The sequence below is a fragment of the Peromyscus californicus genome, unplaced genomic scaffold (genome assembly GCF_007827085.1).
Source record: "Peromyscus californicus insignis strain IS unplaced genomic scaffold, ASM782708v3 Scaffold_23__1_contigs__length_62951481, whole genome shotgun sequence".
Lineage (NCBI taxonomy): Eukaryota > Metazoa > Chordata > Mammalia > Rodentia > Cricetidae > Peromyscus > Peromyscus californicus.
This window is the reverse complement of record NW_026294534.1, coordinates 27149456-27167731: the sequence shown is the minus strand read 5'-3', so window position 1 is coordinate 27167731 and position 18276 is coordinate 27149456. Positions and strand designations below refer to the sequence as shown.

General features: G+C 46.4%; 1 protein-coding gene across 2 annotated transcripts; it reads right to left on the bottom strand.

Annotated features, from left to right (window-relative positions):
- Positions 1-2049: 2049 nt before the first annotated feature.
- Positions 2050-14696, bottom strand: Ppp1r3b (protein phosphatase 1 regulatory subunit 3B). 2 transcript variants are annotated; one of them, XM_052752015.1, is made up of 2 exons: positions 14354-14696; positions 2050-6727 (listed from the first exon to the last, which is right to left on the bottom strand). In XM_052752015.1, the coding sequence occupies exon 2, from the start codon at positions 6697-6699 to the stop codon at positions 5845-5847; it is 855 nt and encodes a 284-aa protein (XP_052607975.1). In that variant the 5' UTR covers positions 6700-6727; positions 14354-14696; the 3' UTR covers positions 2050-5844. The 2 variants fall into 2 exon arrangements, with proteins under 2 accessions (XP_052607975.1, XP_052607973.1); XM_052752013.1 differs by lacking the exon at positions 14354-14696 and adding an exon at positions 13545-14331 and having other exon boundaries at positions 2051-6727.
- Between the last annotated feature and the right edge of the window lie 3580 nt (positions 14697-18276).

The window sequence follows — 18276 nt, the reverse complement described above, 5'->3', positions numbered from 1 at the left end:
CTCTAAGCCAGCCCCAATTAAATACTCTCCTTTATAAGAGTTGCTGTGGTCATGGTGTCTCTTCCCAGCAACAGAAACCCTAACTAAGACAGCTGCCATAAGGCCGGGAAATATGAAAGCCAAGAATCCCACTTCTCTCTTGGAACCTTGGTAGCCACAGACTTCATTGGTTGTTTCTGTCCATCAGTCACATCCTGGTGTCCCACAAGGCCATTAAAGGCATACGGATTTTCTTCTACTTTTTATGCTTACTTGTCTGTGGTCCTAGTACAAGCAAAGGAAGTCCTTGGGAGGGTTGACCCTGCCTATTCCCACTTTAAAAATGGAGTGGCTCCACCATGAAGCCCATGAAGCCCAGATATCTCCAGATTCCTCTCAGTTCTGGGCAACTGACTTGTTCAGGAATTGGAGAGGACAAAAAAAACCCAAAAAACAAAAAACAAACGAGCATGTCTCCTTCCTAATGGTCCCTGAGAGGTGAGGGAATGTTACCATAGCCTTCATCTCTTTCCCTACAGACCAGTGGTTCTCAATATGTGGGTCACGATCCCTTTGGGGGGAGGGGTCACATATCAGATCAGATATCCTGCATATCAGATATTTATATTACAATTCACAACAGTAGTAAAATTACAGTTCTGAAGTTGCAATAAAGTGATTTTATGGTTGAGGGTCACCATAACGTAAGGGACTGTATTGAAGGGTTGCAGCATTAGGAAGGTTGAGAACCACTGCTCTACACTGTGTTCTCTGCTGTTCTTTGCAGCTCGAACAGTAATGACTTTACAAAGTCCAGTAATGTTCCATAGTACTGTTGACCCCATGATTCATGGTCCCTCTTATAGGACTTTGTATTAGAAGTCTGAAAAAATGAACATGTTGGCTAATCTAAAATACTCAAGCCACCACTCTGGCTCCTAGTTCCTTTATTCTCAGTCAGTTATCTGTGTTCACTTCAGCAGGGCTGTGACCAGGTATGGGAGGCCTGGGAGGTCAATCACTGCGATTAGAACTCAGAGCTGAGTGTGGTGGCACACACCTTTAATCACAGCGCTTGGGAGGCCAAGGCAGTCAGATCTCTAAATTCCAGACCAGCCTGGTTTACATAGTAAGTCCCAGGACACCCAGGACCACATAGAAGGACTGTCTAAAAACAAAACAGAAAACTATAGGACTCAGACTCTGGCTTGCAAGGTCTTTTGGATCCACCACCTACCAAAGTACTCTCAGAGCACGTGTGTACAGAGCACAACACACATGGAGGAGTGCTTGAAAAACTGTTGTGTCCTGTTTTGCATAAAGCAGCTGGGCAGCCATTGTCCAGCTGAATGTTTCAGTGCTGGGCACTTGCAATTCTGGGGACATTGTTTCTCTTTTACTTCCTGTTTTTACCCCAGTCATCTTAGAGATAAGATGACAGATTCACGTTAATAATTATAAAACTCTACTGAATTTCATATTAGTAAAAAGCAGTGTTGCTTTGCCTTCCAATTTCTGTGATGGCAACTGTAAGCAGAGTTTAAATTGTATCGGTTTCACACAGCTGTGACAAATGTCTGAGAGAGCAACTGGAGATGCAGGAGAGACTTCTTTTGGTTCATGGTCAGTCTACTCTACCGTTCTGGTCCTTCGGTGAATCAGAACACCACAGTGGAAAAAGGTGTGGGGGTCCCAAGTAGCTCACTTCAGGGCAGCCAGGAAAGAGGGAGAGAGAGACGGGAAGGTGTGCCCAAAAGGCACACCTTCCTCCATAATGATGTACCTCCTCCAATCAAGCTCCACCTTTTAAACTTCCTACCACCTCCCAAAATAGCACGGCCTGCTTCGGACCGGTCTGGAAGACATTTCACATTCAAGCCGTGGCAGCTATGGATAGATGGAGCTCATGGCTGCTTCTGCACACTAGAGGCACCGTTTTTGTCCACCCTACTGAGCCGTGGGCTTTCCCGGGGAGGCTGAAGGCTGCAGGCACTTTACCCCTCCCCATTTCTCCTTTATCTGTTCTTTTGAACTTTCTGAAAATCTCTTTTAGGGTGCCTGTCTGCTGTCCAATGGGAGAGGGGAGGCCACACCAACAGATGGCTTCTTTCCCTGGATCCTGAGTCTGTGTGGTGAAGCAGTTCAAAGTTGTGACAGCCACAGGGAGTTTACCCATGATTGTCCGAATCCGCGCATATGTCCGCTCTACCCTGCGAGGGCTGTGAGAGGGAAGGAAGAACCATGACCTTGGGAGACTAAGATGGGTCTCGGACAGTAGCCACCTCTGCTCTCCTTCCCTGGCTCTCGACTATGGGTGGTGAAGGCTAGCTCCTGCTTCACTGCCAGACAGCCTGAAGCAATGGACCCCTTCCCCGCCTGCAAGGCTTTCAGCTTTCCCCCATCCACTGAATACAACCTGTACCTTAAAAACAAACAAACAAACAAACAAACCTAACAAGACATGTACAGAAAACAAAACACCCCCGCCCCCCCCCCACACACACACTGACTTTAAACTATGGCTCTCCTTCCTCAGAGGCTAAAAATAGACGCTAAAAAAGTTTCATTTTTTTTTCCGGTATTTATTACATTTTTGCTTTTGAGACAGATACAAACCAACCATCCTCTCCCACCACACACACAAAAACATCCATTCTTGTGATTTTTAAAGTGCATTTCCCCTCTACCATTGTGTACAAAAATATTTCTTAAAAACATGCAGAAGTTTTTGGACAAGGCACTTTGAGGCATACAAGGATGACAAGTCGTCAGTTGAATATTCACATTAAAGCAAAAGTGTGACATCATCACACGTGGAGTCTAGAAGTCCTCGTGCCCCAGGGGTCTCTGGGAACTAGCAGCAAAGCCGCGGAAACACTCACAGCTTTGCGGGTTGAGCTGACAGCCTTCAGCAGGTGAAACTATTATTCCTTTACTTCCTATCCTCCACTTCAGGAACGCTGCCACATTGTCTCTGGAAGATCCCGTTATAGGTGATATCCCATGATTTCCAGAACATCTTATCTCGTTTCTGTGATCATGCCAGGAGACACAGGTAAGCGAAGACCTTTCCAGAACAATGAGCCACCCAGCTTACATCTCAGGGATGAAACAACTCCAACCGTGGGCTCAAGGTGCTTCAGTTTCTGGAGAACTACAGACTTCCACGATTTCTTACTAGCTTTCCTATAATGAATTCTTAACAACACTCAAATGCTTCTTGCAAGAAACATGGAAAACTTGTTTAGCATATAACCTTTTATAGCCCAGCTTATTTATTGTAGCCATTTTGCAAAGGCACCCCAGGGAATATGGGAAAATAAATACGAAACAAAAACGGAGTTGCTTTCTCTTCCTGGATTATAGTGTCGGGAATGGACACTGGGATTAGGGTCCATTCATCACCATAACCAAGAGTTGCACAAAGGCACATGTTCAGGTCAAGCTTGCAGTGGGATCTTCAAGCCAGAAGCCTGTCACCCTCTGAGATATGTAGGTTTGTCTACAATAGTGAACTATGAACGAAGCATAGAGTCTCTCAATGCAGCTCCTGAGGCTATCTATCTCAGAGTCATGGGACAGTCTGGGTCAAAAGGGGAAGGACTGTGTTGGAGGCAGAAAACAGAAGGAAGATTCTTCAGAGTCTCAGTGAGGGAAGTCAGGCACACAGGCTGCTTCGGTGGGGAGGGTCTTGGCAGGCAGGTGAAGACATGTCCTCTGGGCTGAGCAGTGGGGTACACATCCCAGGTGTGCTGGCTGGGGACTTTCAACCAGTGCCCCTAGCAAGAAAGCTGGGGCAAATCTGGGTAAAAGGGGTGGGGGTTTATGTCTGCTTCAGGAGGGATACATAATGTGGAATCACCATATTTCATATTTTGACACGGAATGTCTGAAGACCATCATTCCACACCACTGAAAAGACTTCATTCCGTAGTTACTTGGGGGCCCTTTTCTTCAGTCTGCCCCTCGGTAAGTAACAGTGCATCTGGCTGCCTTACCGCATCAGAGAAAGAAGAATACTTCTTAGCATGAGGTAAACCGTATGACCCATAAGAGATCAGTTTTGCTTGCGTCCAATTTAAATCTAGCAGCTCCAATCACCATAACTGGAACATTTAAAGTACATCCATCTAACAGATACATGGTATGCTTAGATAACACACAAACCCGCTCAATTTCAGCCTGACTTATGAACGTGATTAGCCCAGATATCAGCACGCAACCCCAGAGCACTGCCCCTCTGGGAGGGCCACAAAACACAAAGCACAGATTACAAACTAGTACCAGTTTTAGGGATAAGAAAATCAGGCAAAAACAGGACTTAAAAAGTCAAAACACTTTAAACTTCAAAGGTGAAAAAAAAAAAAAGATAAAAAAGAAACCACACGTGCTAGGATCAAAAACATTTGATACCTGCCTGCTGCTAACATATGAAGCCAGAGGACGCAGGGTCCTGTCCAGCGCCCCGCCCCTCTACACCTCTTTCCCTCATGCCTCAGGGAAACCTCGATTCGGTAAGAAAATTAAACAGACATTTTTACCAGTCTTCCAAAACAAAAAAACAACGCCCCTAGAGGTCTACAAATATGCATGCAAAAATAGCTTTCAAACTTCCCTATAATTTTAATTTGCCCAAGAGAAAAATCACAGGTTCTGGGGGACCATATAACAGTAACAGTTCCAGGAGTCTCAAAATACCACCTGATAATGCGCTGCAGTCCAATAGGTTGAGGAAAAAATTCATCTCTGATACCTCAGAGTTGACAAACGTTTAAAATAGCCTAGGAAAACTCCAAGTTTACCCCCCCTCCCCTTTACAATACACACCATCAAGAAAAGCTCCCAACCAACGTCCTCGGGAGCTTGCGAAGCATCCCAAATATGACTGTATACTGCAGACAAATCTAAGCATTTTCTGGAGGCTTCCAGGGTGTGCCGGACACGCCATTTGAAAGTCTCAGATGTGGCACTGAAGTGGACGGTCCAGGAGGAGAGAGCCACGATTCTCCCATAACTAAAGCAGCTCACACGCCAGCCAGGCAAGTGGAGATAGACCTAGTCCTTGAGACTTCTGGTAATTCGGGGTGAAACTGAGTGCGTAGAAAGCACCCCCAAAACGCAAAAGCTAAAACTTGTGACTGTCCCACCTTGTCACCAGGCTATACCCCATGACGCCACATGGAGACCAGTGACTTTCCAGTCGCTGGCGTGTTGCTCTCTGTTGGAATATAAAGAAGAGGTCAGGAAGAGGGGAGAGGAAATGCCTGTCCCAGCCACGAACTGCTTGTTTGTCTTTGATTATCTTGTCCGGATCACTGGCCGGACTGTGGGGGAGAAGGGAAATGCAGAGCATGAGCTGTCACAGAAAGGGGCTGCCTCCATTGCTCTTTGGAAGCTACAGGGTATCAGGCCAGTGTGTCACGGAGTTGAGAAAAAGGTGGCTCCGAGGACATGTGGAATGAAGGCAACACGTGGGAAAGCGTGGGTGGGGTGGGACCCCGAGGTCAATGGTAAGGCTGGACAGGGTTGGAGACCGGTGGCTTCTGGGTGACTGACTTTCCACATGCAAGGGTGGAGGAGAGGCCAGCTTCTTCCATTCTTGCTAGCTTGGCTCCTCTCCAGACCACCCTGGCACCATCCTGTGTATTCTTTTGTGGCCAACCTGGATGCCACAGAGGACCAGCACAGCTGCTATCCTCTGAGCAAGTAACCAGCTGTGATGGAAACACGTTGGACTTGCTGGTTTACAAAAAAAGGCGAACAGGATCCTATCTTTTCAAAAGCCATGCCTAATGGCAGTTCAACTTCACTCTTGTCTTGCATCCTCTACTGCATCTGCATCAGTCAGACTGTCAATTGCAGTCACTAGTAGTAGGGACCCAGCTTTTCATATCCCAGGTAACTTGGCCACTCTGGGAATAGGCCGTAGGAACACCGGGGGCTTCCAAACTGGTCAAAGGATATTCCCAAGTCCGGTCCATTGTAAGGCTCAATCATTCCCTGAGTGGACTGGAGTTCGGCTCGGATGATCCTGTAATTTTTGCCTTTGTTGCTGTCCCAGTATGCCTGGCCATTACACTCGTAACACACGGCAAACTCTATTCTTTCATAAGACTGAATTTTCTCAGGCAAGCTGATGTCAAAGGAGAATGTGTCCCTGTCTGAACCAGCATAAGTGTCCTTCACATACCGACAAGGGAAGTCTGTGAAGCTTTTCCAGGTGTCAAATGTCATTCTGATCTTCACAACCTTCTCGAATGCCAGGTTCTGGACCTTCACGGTGCCTGCGATGGCTTTGTCCTTCAGTACACAGTTTTCGAGGCAGACATGGTTGGTCTGAAGTCGGTTTCTGAAGTCTAAGTAATCTGCCGAAGGCTGCGGAAAATCCAAAACAAAGCTCTCGCTCTCTGCTGTCGTCAGACTCACGATGTTGTCTAGGAGCTCGGTGATGTTAAACGGGATATCTAGTGGGTCATCGAATTCCGAGAACACTTTGACCATTGTCAGGGCCAGCCCCTGGTTGTCAGCGAAGGACACCCGCTTCTTCACCTTCTTCTCCTGCACTGTGGGGGCCACCATCCCGCTGGCCTTATCCTTGCTGCCCAGCTGAATACAAGGTCTCAGTGGCTTGCTCAGCTTTGGGGAGATCTTGAAGGTGAAGCGCTCCCTGCGCAGAGAAGGGGCCATGCTGCTGTAGCTGTACTGTATGTCCACAGCCATCACGGGGCTAGATGAGCGGGCTGGAGGTCTGGCCAAAGGGAGATGAGAGAGAACAGTAAAGAGGTCAGAGAGACGTTTAAACCCTCGTCCTGGCAGAGACTGACAAACAATGTTGCCTTTCATCTGGACTCACACTCCCATGTGGTCTCACAGGACACACAGGTTTCAGGGCAGATTGGGAGGGGCGGGGGGGCAGGCGGATGGAAAGAGAAGCTAAGATTAAAACCAACAAAGAAACGAGAGTGGAACTCACTCCCCCCTTTTTTGTGGAGTATATACGCCACAGATAGCTGATCTTACAGTTGTATTTAGTAAACACTGCGCACCATTATTTGACAAATGAAACTTGTTTCTATTTTAAGGCTGATGAAAGGGCTCAGTGAGTAAAGGTGTTGCCACCAAGCCTTACAACTTCACTTCAATCCCTGGGACCCACATAGGATAGAGGGAAGCAGTTCCCACCATTGTCCTTTGACCTTCTACGTGCACCAGGCACACATGTACCCACACTCAATAAATAGATGCAATAAAAATTGTATGTACGAATTGTGGAATGGTTGACATACTTAATGTGCATTTCTTCACATACTTGGGAGGTGAGGATATTTAAAATCTACTCTAAGCAATTTTCAAGTGTACATTGTTCTTAACCATTGCAGCCACCATTCTATTTCATATTCAGTGTCTTACCTCTTTAAATTCTACCTAAGCATGTGCATTTGTCTTTCTGTGATTGGCTTATTGCACTTAGCGCAGTGCCCTCTAGACTCATCTCCATGTTTCCACAATGACATCATCTCATACTTGTCTCTATGAACAGCACTCCGCTGTGCATACATCCCACATGTTCTTTGTCCATTCATCCACTGAGAGACACTAAGCTAGATTTCCTATCTTAGCTATGAGTGGTGAATATGGGACTATGGACGTCACCTCAATGTACTGGTTTCCCATCCTTTCAGTATGCATCCTGAAGCAGAATCGCTGGATCACATAGTCATTTTATTTTTGATATTTTTTGAGAAAACACCACAGCATTTTCTGTAGTAACTGCATTAATTTGTATTTCTACTACTTTCATCTTTTTGAAAGATAACCATTTTAACAATATTAAGTGTGAGCTCTTCACGTCTTTAATAATAAATACTGACTTAATCTAATACAGAAGCATCAAATTTATAGCACAAACATTGACTGGGTGGTTACCCAGTCATTAGACATTATGACATTATGTCTAATGCATCAGACATTATGCTATTATACACAGGGACTCAGCGATGAGAATGGACACAGACTTATTTTCACTAAACTTATGGGAGTTCTATGTTCTAGTATACCTTTCTTTAGAAAAAGGACGAGCAGTTTATTTCTTTATACTTTGACATACTAATAGATATTTGTTTTGTATATAGGTGATAGGAGTTGTCATAAGAATTAGAAGCAGCTGTGTGGTGGTGGTGGTGGCGCATGCCTCTAAGTTCCAGGGCTTGGGAGGCAGAAGCAGGTGGATCTCTGAGTACAAGGGCAACCTGGTCTGCAGAGTTTCAGGATAACCAGGGATACACAGAGAAATTCAGTCTCAAGAAAAAGAAAAAAAAAGAAAAAGAAAAGAATAGAGAACAAATGTAACCACATTAAATATTAGCTTAAAACCATGAAAGAAATGTAAAAGTGGCTCTCAAACATGCAAACTATCCAGCCTGAAAAGTAATTTAAGAAATTCGAACTGAAGTTGGCTGTGATGATGCACGCTTGTAACCTCAGCTACTCAGAAGGGTGGTGGAGGGAGACTGCAGGTTCAATGACTGCCTGGGCTGTGCAGTGACAGTCTTTCTATAACTAATTAGCTAAATTCAAAACTAAAGAAATTTTATATTGGAAATATCTGTTTTTACCTATTGGATGAGGAAAGAATTATAAGACTTTGGGTGGGGGGGTGTTTTCAAGACAGGGTTTCTCTGCATATCCTTGACTGTCCTGGAACTCACTCTGTAGACCAGGCTGGCCTTGAACTCAGAGATCTGCCTGCCTCTGCCTCCCGAGTGCTGGGATTAAAGGCGTGTGCCAGCACTGTATGGCTATAAAAGGCATTTTTTTATTATCAAAATTGGTATAATCTTTCTAAGTGTTCTTATCATCTCTATTCTAATGTTACATACAATGTCATTTACCCTAAATAAGTAATTAAAATTTACGGAAATTAGTAAGAGAAATAATGAGAATGTCTAATAAGAATGCCTCATAAAACCAACTGTACCATATCCATATTATTTGATTATATACAACTAACTTCATTATTTGAAAAAGTATTTTTTAAGTGGCATGGAAAATATTTATTTTCATTTTGGACTTTGTATTTTCATTTTTGGGGGGGACAGCATCTCACTATATACCCTGGTTGACCTGGAACTAGATATGTAGACCAGGCTAGCCAGAGATCTTCCTGCCTCTGCTTCCCAAGTGCTGGGATTAAAGGCATGAGTCACTGTGCCTAGATAAATTTTTATCATATATTGTTAATGTGAAAAGGAGGAGACAAAATTGTACACAAATACAGACACAAGAGAAAATACTGTGTTTACAGAAAAATGAGCACAGATAAAGTATACTCCCATTGGTTTTGTTTCCCATGGTTTCAGCTCTTTACAGTCAATAGTGCTTCAAAAAATATTAAAATAAAAATTGCAGCTCCGTGCAGTGGTGGTGCATGCCTTTAATCCCAGCACTCAGGAGGCAGAGCTGGTTGGATCTCTGTGAGTTCAAGGCCAGCCTGGTCTACAGAACAGATCCAGGACAGGCACCAAAACTACACATAGAAACCCTGTCTCTAAACAAACAAACAAACAAAAACAAAAACCCGAAAATTCCATAAGTAAACAATCATTTAAATTATGCAGCACTCATTCTGAGCTACATGAGGCCATCCCACCTGGTGGAGACCTGCTTCTTCCTGGGAAGCCAATTGTCCCTCAGTCAATAAATCCACGATACATATGCCACCCTCCCATCAGACTTAGAGTCATCTCGGGTATCTGACACTAGCAGGATTACAATGTTGTTGTTCAAGGAACCTTTATTTGACTTAAGAATGACCCTAGAGTACAAGAGCAGTGGCGGCGCACGCCTTTAATCCCAGCACTCGGGAGGCAGAGCCAGGCGGATCTCTGTGAGTTCGAGACCAGCCTGGTCTACAGAGCTAGTCCAGGACAGGCTCCAAAGCTACAGAGAAACCCTGTCTCGAAAAACAAAAAAAAAAGAAAAGAAAAGAAAATGCAGAGATTGCAGGGCAGCAGTGGTGGTGGTGGTGGTGGTGGTGGTGGCGCACACCTTTAATCCCAGCACTCGGGAGACAGAGGCAGGTGAATCTCTGTGAGTTCGAGGCCAGCTTGGTCTACAAAGTGAGTTCCAGGACAGGCTCCAAAAGCTACACAGAGAAGCCCTGTCTCAAAAAGCCCCCCCCCCCCAAAAAAAGATAGCAGGGACCATTTTATGGTTAAAAATGTCAGACTATGCATGTGACATATTTCCTTAAAGTTGTTTCCTGCCTTGTATTTCCTTATATATATATATATATCTTCTAAAACAATACTGCTTCTATAATCAGAAAAAGAAACGAACCTTAAGAAAACATTCAAAACCACCCTGACACTTACCTCACTAAAGCCACACGCACACCTTTTTATCGGTCTCCTTATGACACTTAACCATGGTCTGAGCTGAAGAAGCCAGTAATAAAACCTGGATTGAAGTCTCAAATCTGAGACTGTAGGTTCGAAACATCTATCTGCCTTCTTCTTCCGGCTAAAGTGGGAGGATGAGGCAGGTAAAAGTGTGTCGGGGAGGGGCCTTGCTCACAGGCCTCCATGGCTGCTTGAGAAGTGATAACTTTTGACAAGTTGCTCATCTTTTGGCAAGTGCTGGAGGACCTTGCATTTGACTCAGTAAGTACTCTTTCTTTCAACTTCTGAATCTGATTAAACAAATGTACAATGGAAAAAAAAATGCCAGGTAGTGGTGGTCTATATCTTTGGTCCTAGCACTTGGGAGGCAGAGGCACGGAGATCTCTGAGTTTGGAGTCAGCCTGTTTTACAGCTGGTTCCAGGATAGCCAGGGCTACAGAGAGAGAGAGAGAGAGAGAGAGAGAGAGAGAGAGAGAGAGAGAGAGAGAGAGAACAAAGACATATCAGGTTCCCTCTTTACTTTTTTTGTTTTTTTAGTTACATTGGTTTTTGTGGGTGCACAAAAGAAGCCTGGTTACCCTGTTTTGCCTCTAAGCTGGGCACTCTCCCAAGTGGCCATGGCTACAGACTTCTTGTACCCGCAAAATCAATGTCTCACTACTTCCCGTCTAGTGAAGGAAGTCATCCAGTGAAAAGTTTCCAAGCAAAATTGCTGGGTCTGCTCTTATGTCCATGCACAAGACTGTTCCTAGAAAGTGAAATTCTGACTGAACTGGCTTTACAAATGATCAGTGAGCTGACTAACATTTTTTTTTTACAGGACTTATTACTTAACAAATTACTGTTAGAAATATTCCTTCTGTTTCAACCTTAACGTGGTATTTTTTTTTGCACCCCTTATGCATTAAAACCGAACACCAGGCACATCACAGCGCATGCTCCACATTCCAGAGCTTCCCCACTGCCCACCCTTGAAAAGCCAGGAGTGAATCGGGGAGCAGAAGTCTCTCCTCTGCTAGACACTTCCTCCTGGTCTGAGTCAACACAAGTGCCCCTCTGCAGTTCCCCCAAGCTCCAGGACCAGCCTCAGCCACGCTTTCCTGAAAGTTTTTGAAGCAGCTTGTTGGAAAACGGTGCAAAATTGTCAAGCTACTGTGGAAGCAGAATACCAAAAGCAGAGCGATAACTAGACTCCTGCAGCCCTGGAAAGCACTCTCCTGGGTTCTAGTCCTGTGGGTTCAAGATTGGAGCCGAAGTCGTTGCTGAAGTGGTCGGACCCCAGGATGTAAATCTGCCCAACTCTAAGAACAAGAGTTGAAGTTGGAGAGATGTTTCTAATCAGAGCCAAGGCTAAGGAGAATATCCAACTGGCGTTTTCAAGAATACAATGTGCTTTCTTTGCAAGACTCTTCCATGAAAGGCAAACGTGGTTATAATGGCCCAGGAGTAACCACTGGGACTCCTGCCCTGGGAAATTGCATCAGCGGGCCTGGCTTAGAAACCCTTCATTTTTCCTGATGTCGCCATCACTGCAGCTTAAGGACATTTACCCTTGTGGCCTCTATCAAGGGTATGATGTGAGGTCGTCCTCACAGAACATTCCAGCTTTTATTAACCTGACTCTCATCCAAGAAACGGTGTGCTAAAGTGCTTTGTTTGACTTGAGCTTTTCTGACCTTCGGTTCAAGATGTCCCAACGGACTGTGACGGTGCTAATGGACACTCAGAAGTACCCCCAGCACCTGAGACAGTCCGGCAATAGTTAAGTCCCCTAAGGGAGGCACCTGGACACGTCCACACCCACACATGCTTGGCTGTACCTCAGGCGTCTGCTCCCTCCAGACCCTGGCTGCTCCAGCCTTACCCTCTACCGAGGAAACAAGCAGAAACAGAGAAAGGATGTACATTTGAGCCGGTAGAGTGTGATGTAGGGTTCAGGACACTAGTTGCAGGACAGGATCCTGGGAGTACGAGCCGTTTCCCATGGACAGTCACACACTTTGCTTTCTTTCACGTGAATGTCTCCGAGGTTAACTACTTCTGACGAAGGACTGGACCATGTTTGGGACCCTTGCAGAAATACCTTCCCCGTTCTCGTGAAATAACGTGGTCTCTCAAGATACTGGGCAGTCTTAGAAGTCCAGTGATATTTCTTTTAAGATTGACAAGCCTGAACAGAGAATAACCCCATGACCTTCCTCGTTTCAGGCAGTTGAGTGGCTGAGTTTCTGGTTGTGCCTTTCTTTCTGAACCTCTTCCCCTCTGACCTGAAGACCTGATTAACAATAACCCACCAGCAACACTACCTTAGATAAATAGCCACAGCCAGGTTATCCCTGGACACCACGATCCACTCCTTCCCCCTCCAGAAATTCTCTGTTCTCCTCCCAAATATTTAGCTGGTACTTTACATGTAAAAAGTTGACATTGTCTCCCTTTTGTACCTAGACCCTAATTATTCCAGCCTCAATGTGTACCCCTCAATCCTTGGAGATAAATGTTTGTGAACAGAGCTGTGTAACGAGGAGTCAGACGACTTTGAGACAAACCTCACCACCTAATAATGCCCAAAGGCACCACTGAACGCTGGCCTAAGAAAGCCCCTGCCCAGCTGAAGTTTAATAAACGATCTCTCTGGCATGGGGGTTCTCTTCTGAGGTCCAGCTCTGACCTCCTGGGTTGCTAACAGGGCTGTGACGGCTCTCTTTCCACTGACTTTCCCCTAAATGGCCCTAGTCTACTTCTGCGTTCCCACAGCTGTCTCGACTTTCTCCCTGGCTCCTGCACGTATTTGCCAAATGAACCATTTCCTCTTCTGCCTAGGCTGAAGAAGCCCTTCTTTCTCCGGGACCCTCATGCTGGGACCCTCGTGCTGCGACACGGCCACCTTCAAGCAACTCTACAAGTTCCCCGACTCAAGTCTTTTTTTTTTTTTTTTTTTTAGCTTTCTCTTTACTGTTTTCGCTCCGTACCTGCCTCCCACTGTTCTGAAACTCCGGTGCAGTTCACAGCCTTTTCTCTGGGTTCAGAAAGGTGTCTGCGAACAGGTCCCTGGAGGGACAGGTCCGCGAGTCCGGATCCCACCAGCCACTCTCGGACGGTGATGTGCCTGCATCCCTCCCCCAGTCTCCCCGCGAGCCGGCTCCGCCTGGGTCTGCACGTACCTGTCCCGCGCCGCCGCAGCCCGGGCCCCTGCTGGCTGGCCTCATGGGAGAGCCTGTGAGTGGTGGCAGGAGTGACTGCTGCTCCTGATCTACGTGAGCCTCGGAGTGTCCCGGAGGCAGGGCCTGGGCTTAGTTCCCGGAGACGACCAAGGAGGAGGAGCCCGAGTTATCACCCCAGGGCGGGACCTGGCGACGGGACAGCCCAGGCCTGAGCAGCGCCTCGCGAGCACCCCCGCGCGTTCCCGGGTGGATCTTACCCCCAAGCCTGTCGCCCTCGGAGACCCGGGACTACCCAAGGTGCGCGTGCCCTTGCTGTGTGCAGCAAAGGGCGATCTGAACCGAAGTAGGGACAAGTCCCCACAACTTGATGGAGTCAGGACTTGGAGATAGTTTTCTTACACCTATCTCGTAACGGGAAACTGAGGCCCCGGCGACTTGTATCTGGACTCCAGATTCCGCCGCAAAAACCTGGAATTATCCTCCAGAAGTGTTAAATCTCATGTTGAGGATATGCCATGTCAGAACTTGCCACATCTTTTGTTCAGGACAACTTTCCTGGTCACGTTTCGCGGACTAATCCCGCTCGGGGGTCCCCTCGAGGCTCCATCCCAGCTCGGGGTCCCTGAGATGTTTCACCACGTGGAAGCGACAAGCTATCCGAGCCCCGCTAGGGTGTTCTGCCACCTGCGTGTCTCTCACTGTAAGTGGGACGACAAATGGCAGGGAACAGAGAGGGGTTCCCCCGTGCGCCCCTCACCGCAGATTTCCTGGCCCTGCACTTTGAGCTTGAGGCTTGGGGAGGTACGTACCGGGTACAGCTCCTGAGTACCGAGGGCACACCCTCCAGCCCACCCCACCATCTGCGCGGGGGTGACAGTGTCAGCGACCAGGACGGCAAAAGTGGGTGCAGGGACTCAGCTCGGTGCTTGCGACGGCGGCCCCCTCAGCTGCTCCTTGGATGGCAGCACTCTGGACTCCAGCTCCCGCAGCCCGTGGCACACTTTAACTTTCCTCTCCCTGCTAAGGGTGCCATCCCAGACCTTCCCCTGGCTCAACACATGAATACCGGACGGACGCAGCCAATGATCACTCCCGGGACGCGGACCAATAGCCACGCTTGGGGCGAGCAGCACTCCGCCACGTGACCTGCAGCGTGCGGTGAGTGACATGGCTGGAGTCCAGGATCTGGGAAGGGGACGGCGGGTCACAGTTTCATCGGGAGCCAGGGGACCCAAGCCAAGGGGCGGAGGCGATTTCCTACGGTGGAATGTCCGGCTGTAGAAACTGACTGAGGAGCGTGTAAAGTTTCTTTCCCCTTGCTAGCAAAGATCTTAGTGGCCCAGGTGTAGAGGGCATTGTCTTTCCCTTGGCCCCGCCTTTGTAGGACCAGAGCCCCAGGGATCTTAGATGCCTGTGACCTTCCCAAAGTGCCCAGAGGCAAGTGTTCACTCCCTCGTTATCCCATATCTGATTTTACCCGCGTCTTCTGCAGTAATGTTCCAAGCACTCACTGAATCTTGCTTTGTGGCCGTCGCTCCAGCCAAATCTTTCCCTTAGCTATAGTATTGGGCAGAACACCATCTGTGTGCTCACAGCACTGCAGACATGGCTGAGGATTAGTAAGGTGGGCGTACTTTGGAAGATGCCTGGCTTGGATCTGCGTATTCATAGACCGTGTGTTGTTTCTGATGCCCTTGGGCTCTGTGACTTTAGGGACACTTAGGAGCAGTGACTTTAGGAGTCAGTGACTCCTCCTCTCCTGGGAAATGAAGTCTATTGGCCTGAGCTGGCCACTTGACGGAGGCTCATCCTTTTCTACCTTTAATGACTAGTAAAATTTAGGAAGTTGCTAATTGATACAGGATTGCCAACTTTAAAAAGTGCTAAGTCAGCCAGGCGGTGGTGGCTCACGCCTTTAATCCCAGCACTCGGGAGGCAGAGCCAGGCGGATCTTTGTGAGTTCAAGGCCAGCTCTGGTCTACAGAGCGAGCTCCAAGAAAGGCACCAAAACTACACGGAGAAACAAACAAACAAAAAAAAGTACTCTGAGAAAAACAGGAAACAAGGTCATTACATCCATATAACTCATTTAGACTTAAGGAAATTCATTGTTTAATATGATTTTGGGGGTTTCTACTCTAAGGGATATAGGAGCAACTTTCATCATAAGCAGGTATGCAAGACTAAAACACTCCTGGGTTACAATAATCTGATACAAGTCTAAGGCTGTAATGGGGAGCCTCCCAGCTCAAGTCTCAGGGTCCACTTCCTTCTTTTCTGATGGGCAAATGTGATAAAGGACCCCCTGTGAATCTGCTGTTGCCAACTCTAAATCCCCCTTCATTAGCTGGAAGTTGAAGGTGAACTAAGCCAAGTGCTGGCTACAATTCCAAATGTAGTGAGCAAAGCCAATAAGGATTGCACAATGCAGGCAGGCCAAGAGCGATCAGACCCTAGCTGGGAAGGAGTTGGGACAAGCAAATATAATTTTATAACATGAGGGTTTGGAAGCATCTTTCTTACACAGATCTAGGAAACCGTAGGTAATAATTTCCCCTGTGGTTCAGATGACTATTTAAAAATCAGGAGAGAGGGCTAAACTTAGTTGTGGGACACCACAGTCTTGGTAGGTAAGAGTGTGGCGTCTATGGGTTTGAAAAGGGCGGTCTTTTTCTATAACTAGACTAGAGCTAACTGGGACACAGTATCTAGATAACAGCCCAGAAGCTGAGAGTTGGCCTGGTCCTCAGACAGGACCATGCCCTTTCTTTCTTTGTATAGCAATGAAGAGAGAAAATGAACATGGAAAATTTCAAGCCCTTAGTCAAGGCACACCAAATTCCTTCTTAAAATCCTGGCATTGAAGTGGCCTTAATTTCAGCTATTAAAAACCATGCCCTCCCAGAAAAATAAACCAAAAGACTTAGCAGTGGCTAAGCATAGACAGGACACTTCTTCCACAGCCTTTTTCCCAAGGATGTCAGCAGTGACACTGTCTTCTTCAGTGCCCTGTGGACCTGGCTGCTTCCGTCCTTATTCAACAAGACATTGAGTAGCTGCCATGCAAACGTCCTCAATAAAATACTCGCAAACTGAATTCAAGCACATGTCAAAAAGATCATTCACCATGACCAAATTCACTTCCTTCAAAGATTCAGGGATGCTTAAACATTTGCAAATCAATAAATGCAATACATTCCAGAGCGGACTCAAGGACAAAAATCACATGACCATCTCAATAGACAAGGAAAAAGCTGCAAGACTTTTAGCATCAGGTGAGTTTGGACTTTGTTAAAAGTCTTGCAGAAATTAGAAATAGACGGAATATGATGAAGACTATCTATGACAGACCTACAGCCAAGCAAATGGAGAAAAACTCAAGCCATTGTCCCAGAAGTCAGAATCAAGACAGGTGTGCCCACTTTCTCTATTCCTATTCAGTCTAGTGCTTACAATCCCAGCTGGAGCAGTAAGACAGGAGAAGGAAATAAAGATGTACACAGAAAGGAAACAGTCTAACTATCCCCATTATATGAGACCGTAAAGACTCCACTGGGAAACCCCTACAAAGATAAACCCATTTAGCAAAGTAACACGATACAAAATTAAAACATAAGAAAACTAGTAGCCCTCCTGTATACCAATAACCAACTCGTTGAAAAATAAAGCAGGCAAATAACCCCACTCACAGTTACCTCAAAAGAAAATAAATAAATAAATGCCTTGCAATAAACCAAACTAAGGAAGTGAAAGACTTTATAATAAAAACCTTAAATTGCTGAAGGGAAGAAAATACACGATAAACCCCCCCCCCCCAGCCGGGCGGTGGTGGCACATGCCTTTAATCCCAGCACTTGGGAGGCAGAGCCAGGAGGATCTCTGTGAGTTCGAGGCCAGCCTGGGCTACCAAGTGAGTTCCAGGAAAGGCGCAAAGCTACACAGAGAAACCCTGTCTCAAAACAAACAAACAAACAAACAAACAAACAAACAAACAAACAAAAAACCTCTCCCATACTGTGGTGATATTTGTAATCTAAGAAACAAAGCTCACCTGAAGATCAGAGGACAGAACCAGCCACAGAGGCCAGGCAGTGGTGGCACACACCTTTAACTCCAGCACTTGGGATCACACACCTTTAATCCCAGCACTAGGGAGGTGGAGACAGGAAGTGATACGGCTGGGCAGAGAAAGGAGTATAAGGCGGAAGACGACAGGAATTCGCTCTCCTGCAGAGTCTCTTTCAGGCTGAGGAGTTGGTGATGATGTAAATGGTGGTGGCTGTGGCTTGCTCTGCTTCTCTGATCTGTCAGCTTTCACCCTGATATCTGGTTATGGATTTTTATTATAAGACCATTTAGGATTTGTGCAACACTCATACTCATGGATTGGAAGAACAAATTTGAAAATAGCTATCCAACCGAATATAAATATATATATTCAGTGCCATTCCCATCAAAATTTCAATGTCGTTCTTTATAGAAACGGAAACAAACAAAATCCTAAAATTCATTTGAAAACACAGAGAATCCCAGATACCGAAAGCAACCTGTGGGGGAAAGACAAATGCCTTTCTTTCTCTTGTTTGTAGATCTTAGATTTTTATATAGGGCCATAAACCAAGTATCCGTACTTGACGTGGAAGTAGAATTGGAATTGTCTATGGAAACAAATAGGACCACGGGAGATGGGAACGGGAGGAAGGAGAGTTAGGGGTAAGAGGAGGATGTGTGC

Bases quoted from the DNA above. Each gene is read 5' to 3' on its own strand.
- Ppp1r3b (XM_052752015.1), bottom strand. From the start codon at position 6,699: ATGGCTGTGGACATACAGTACAGCTACAGCAGCATGGCCCCTTCTCTG.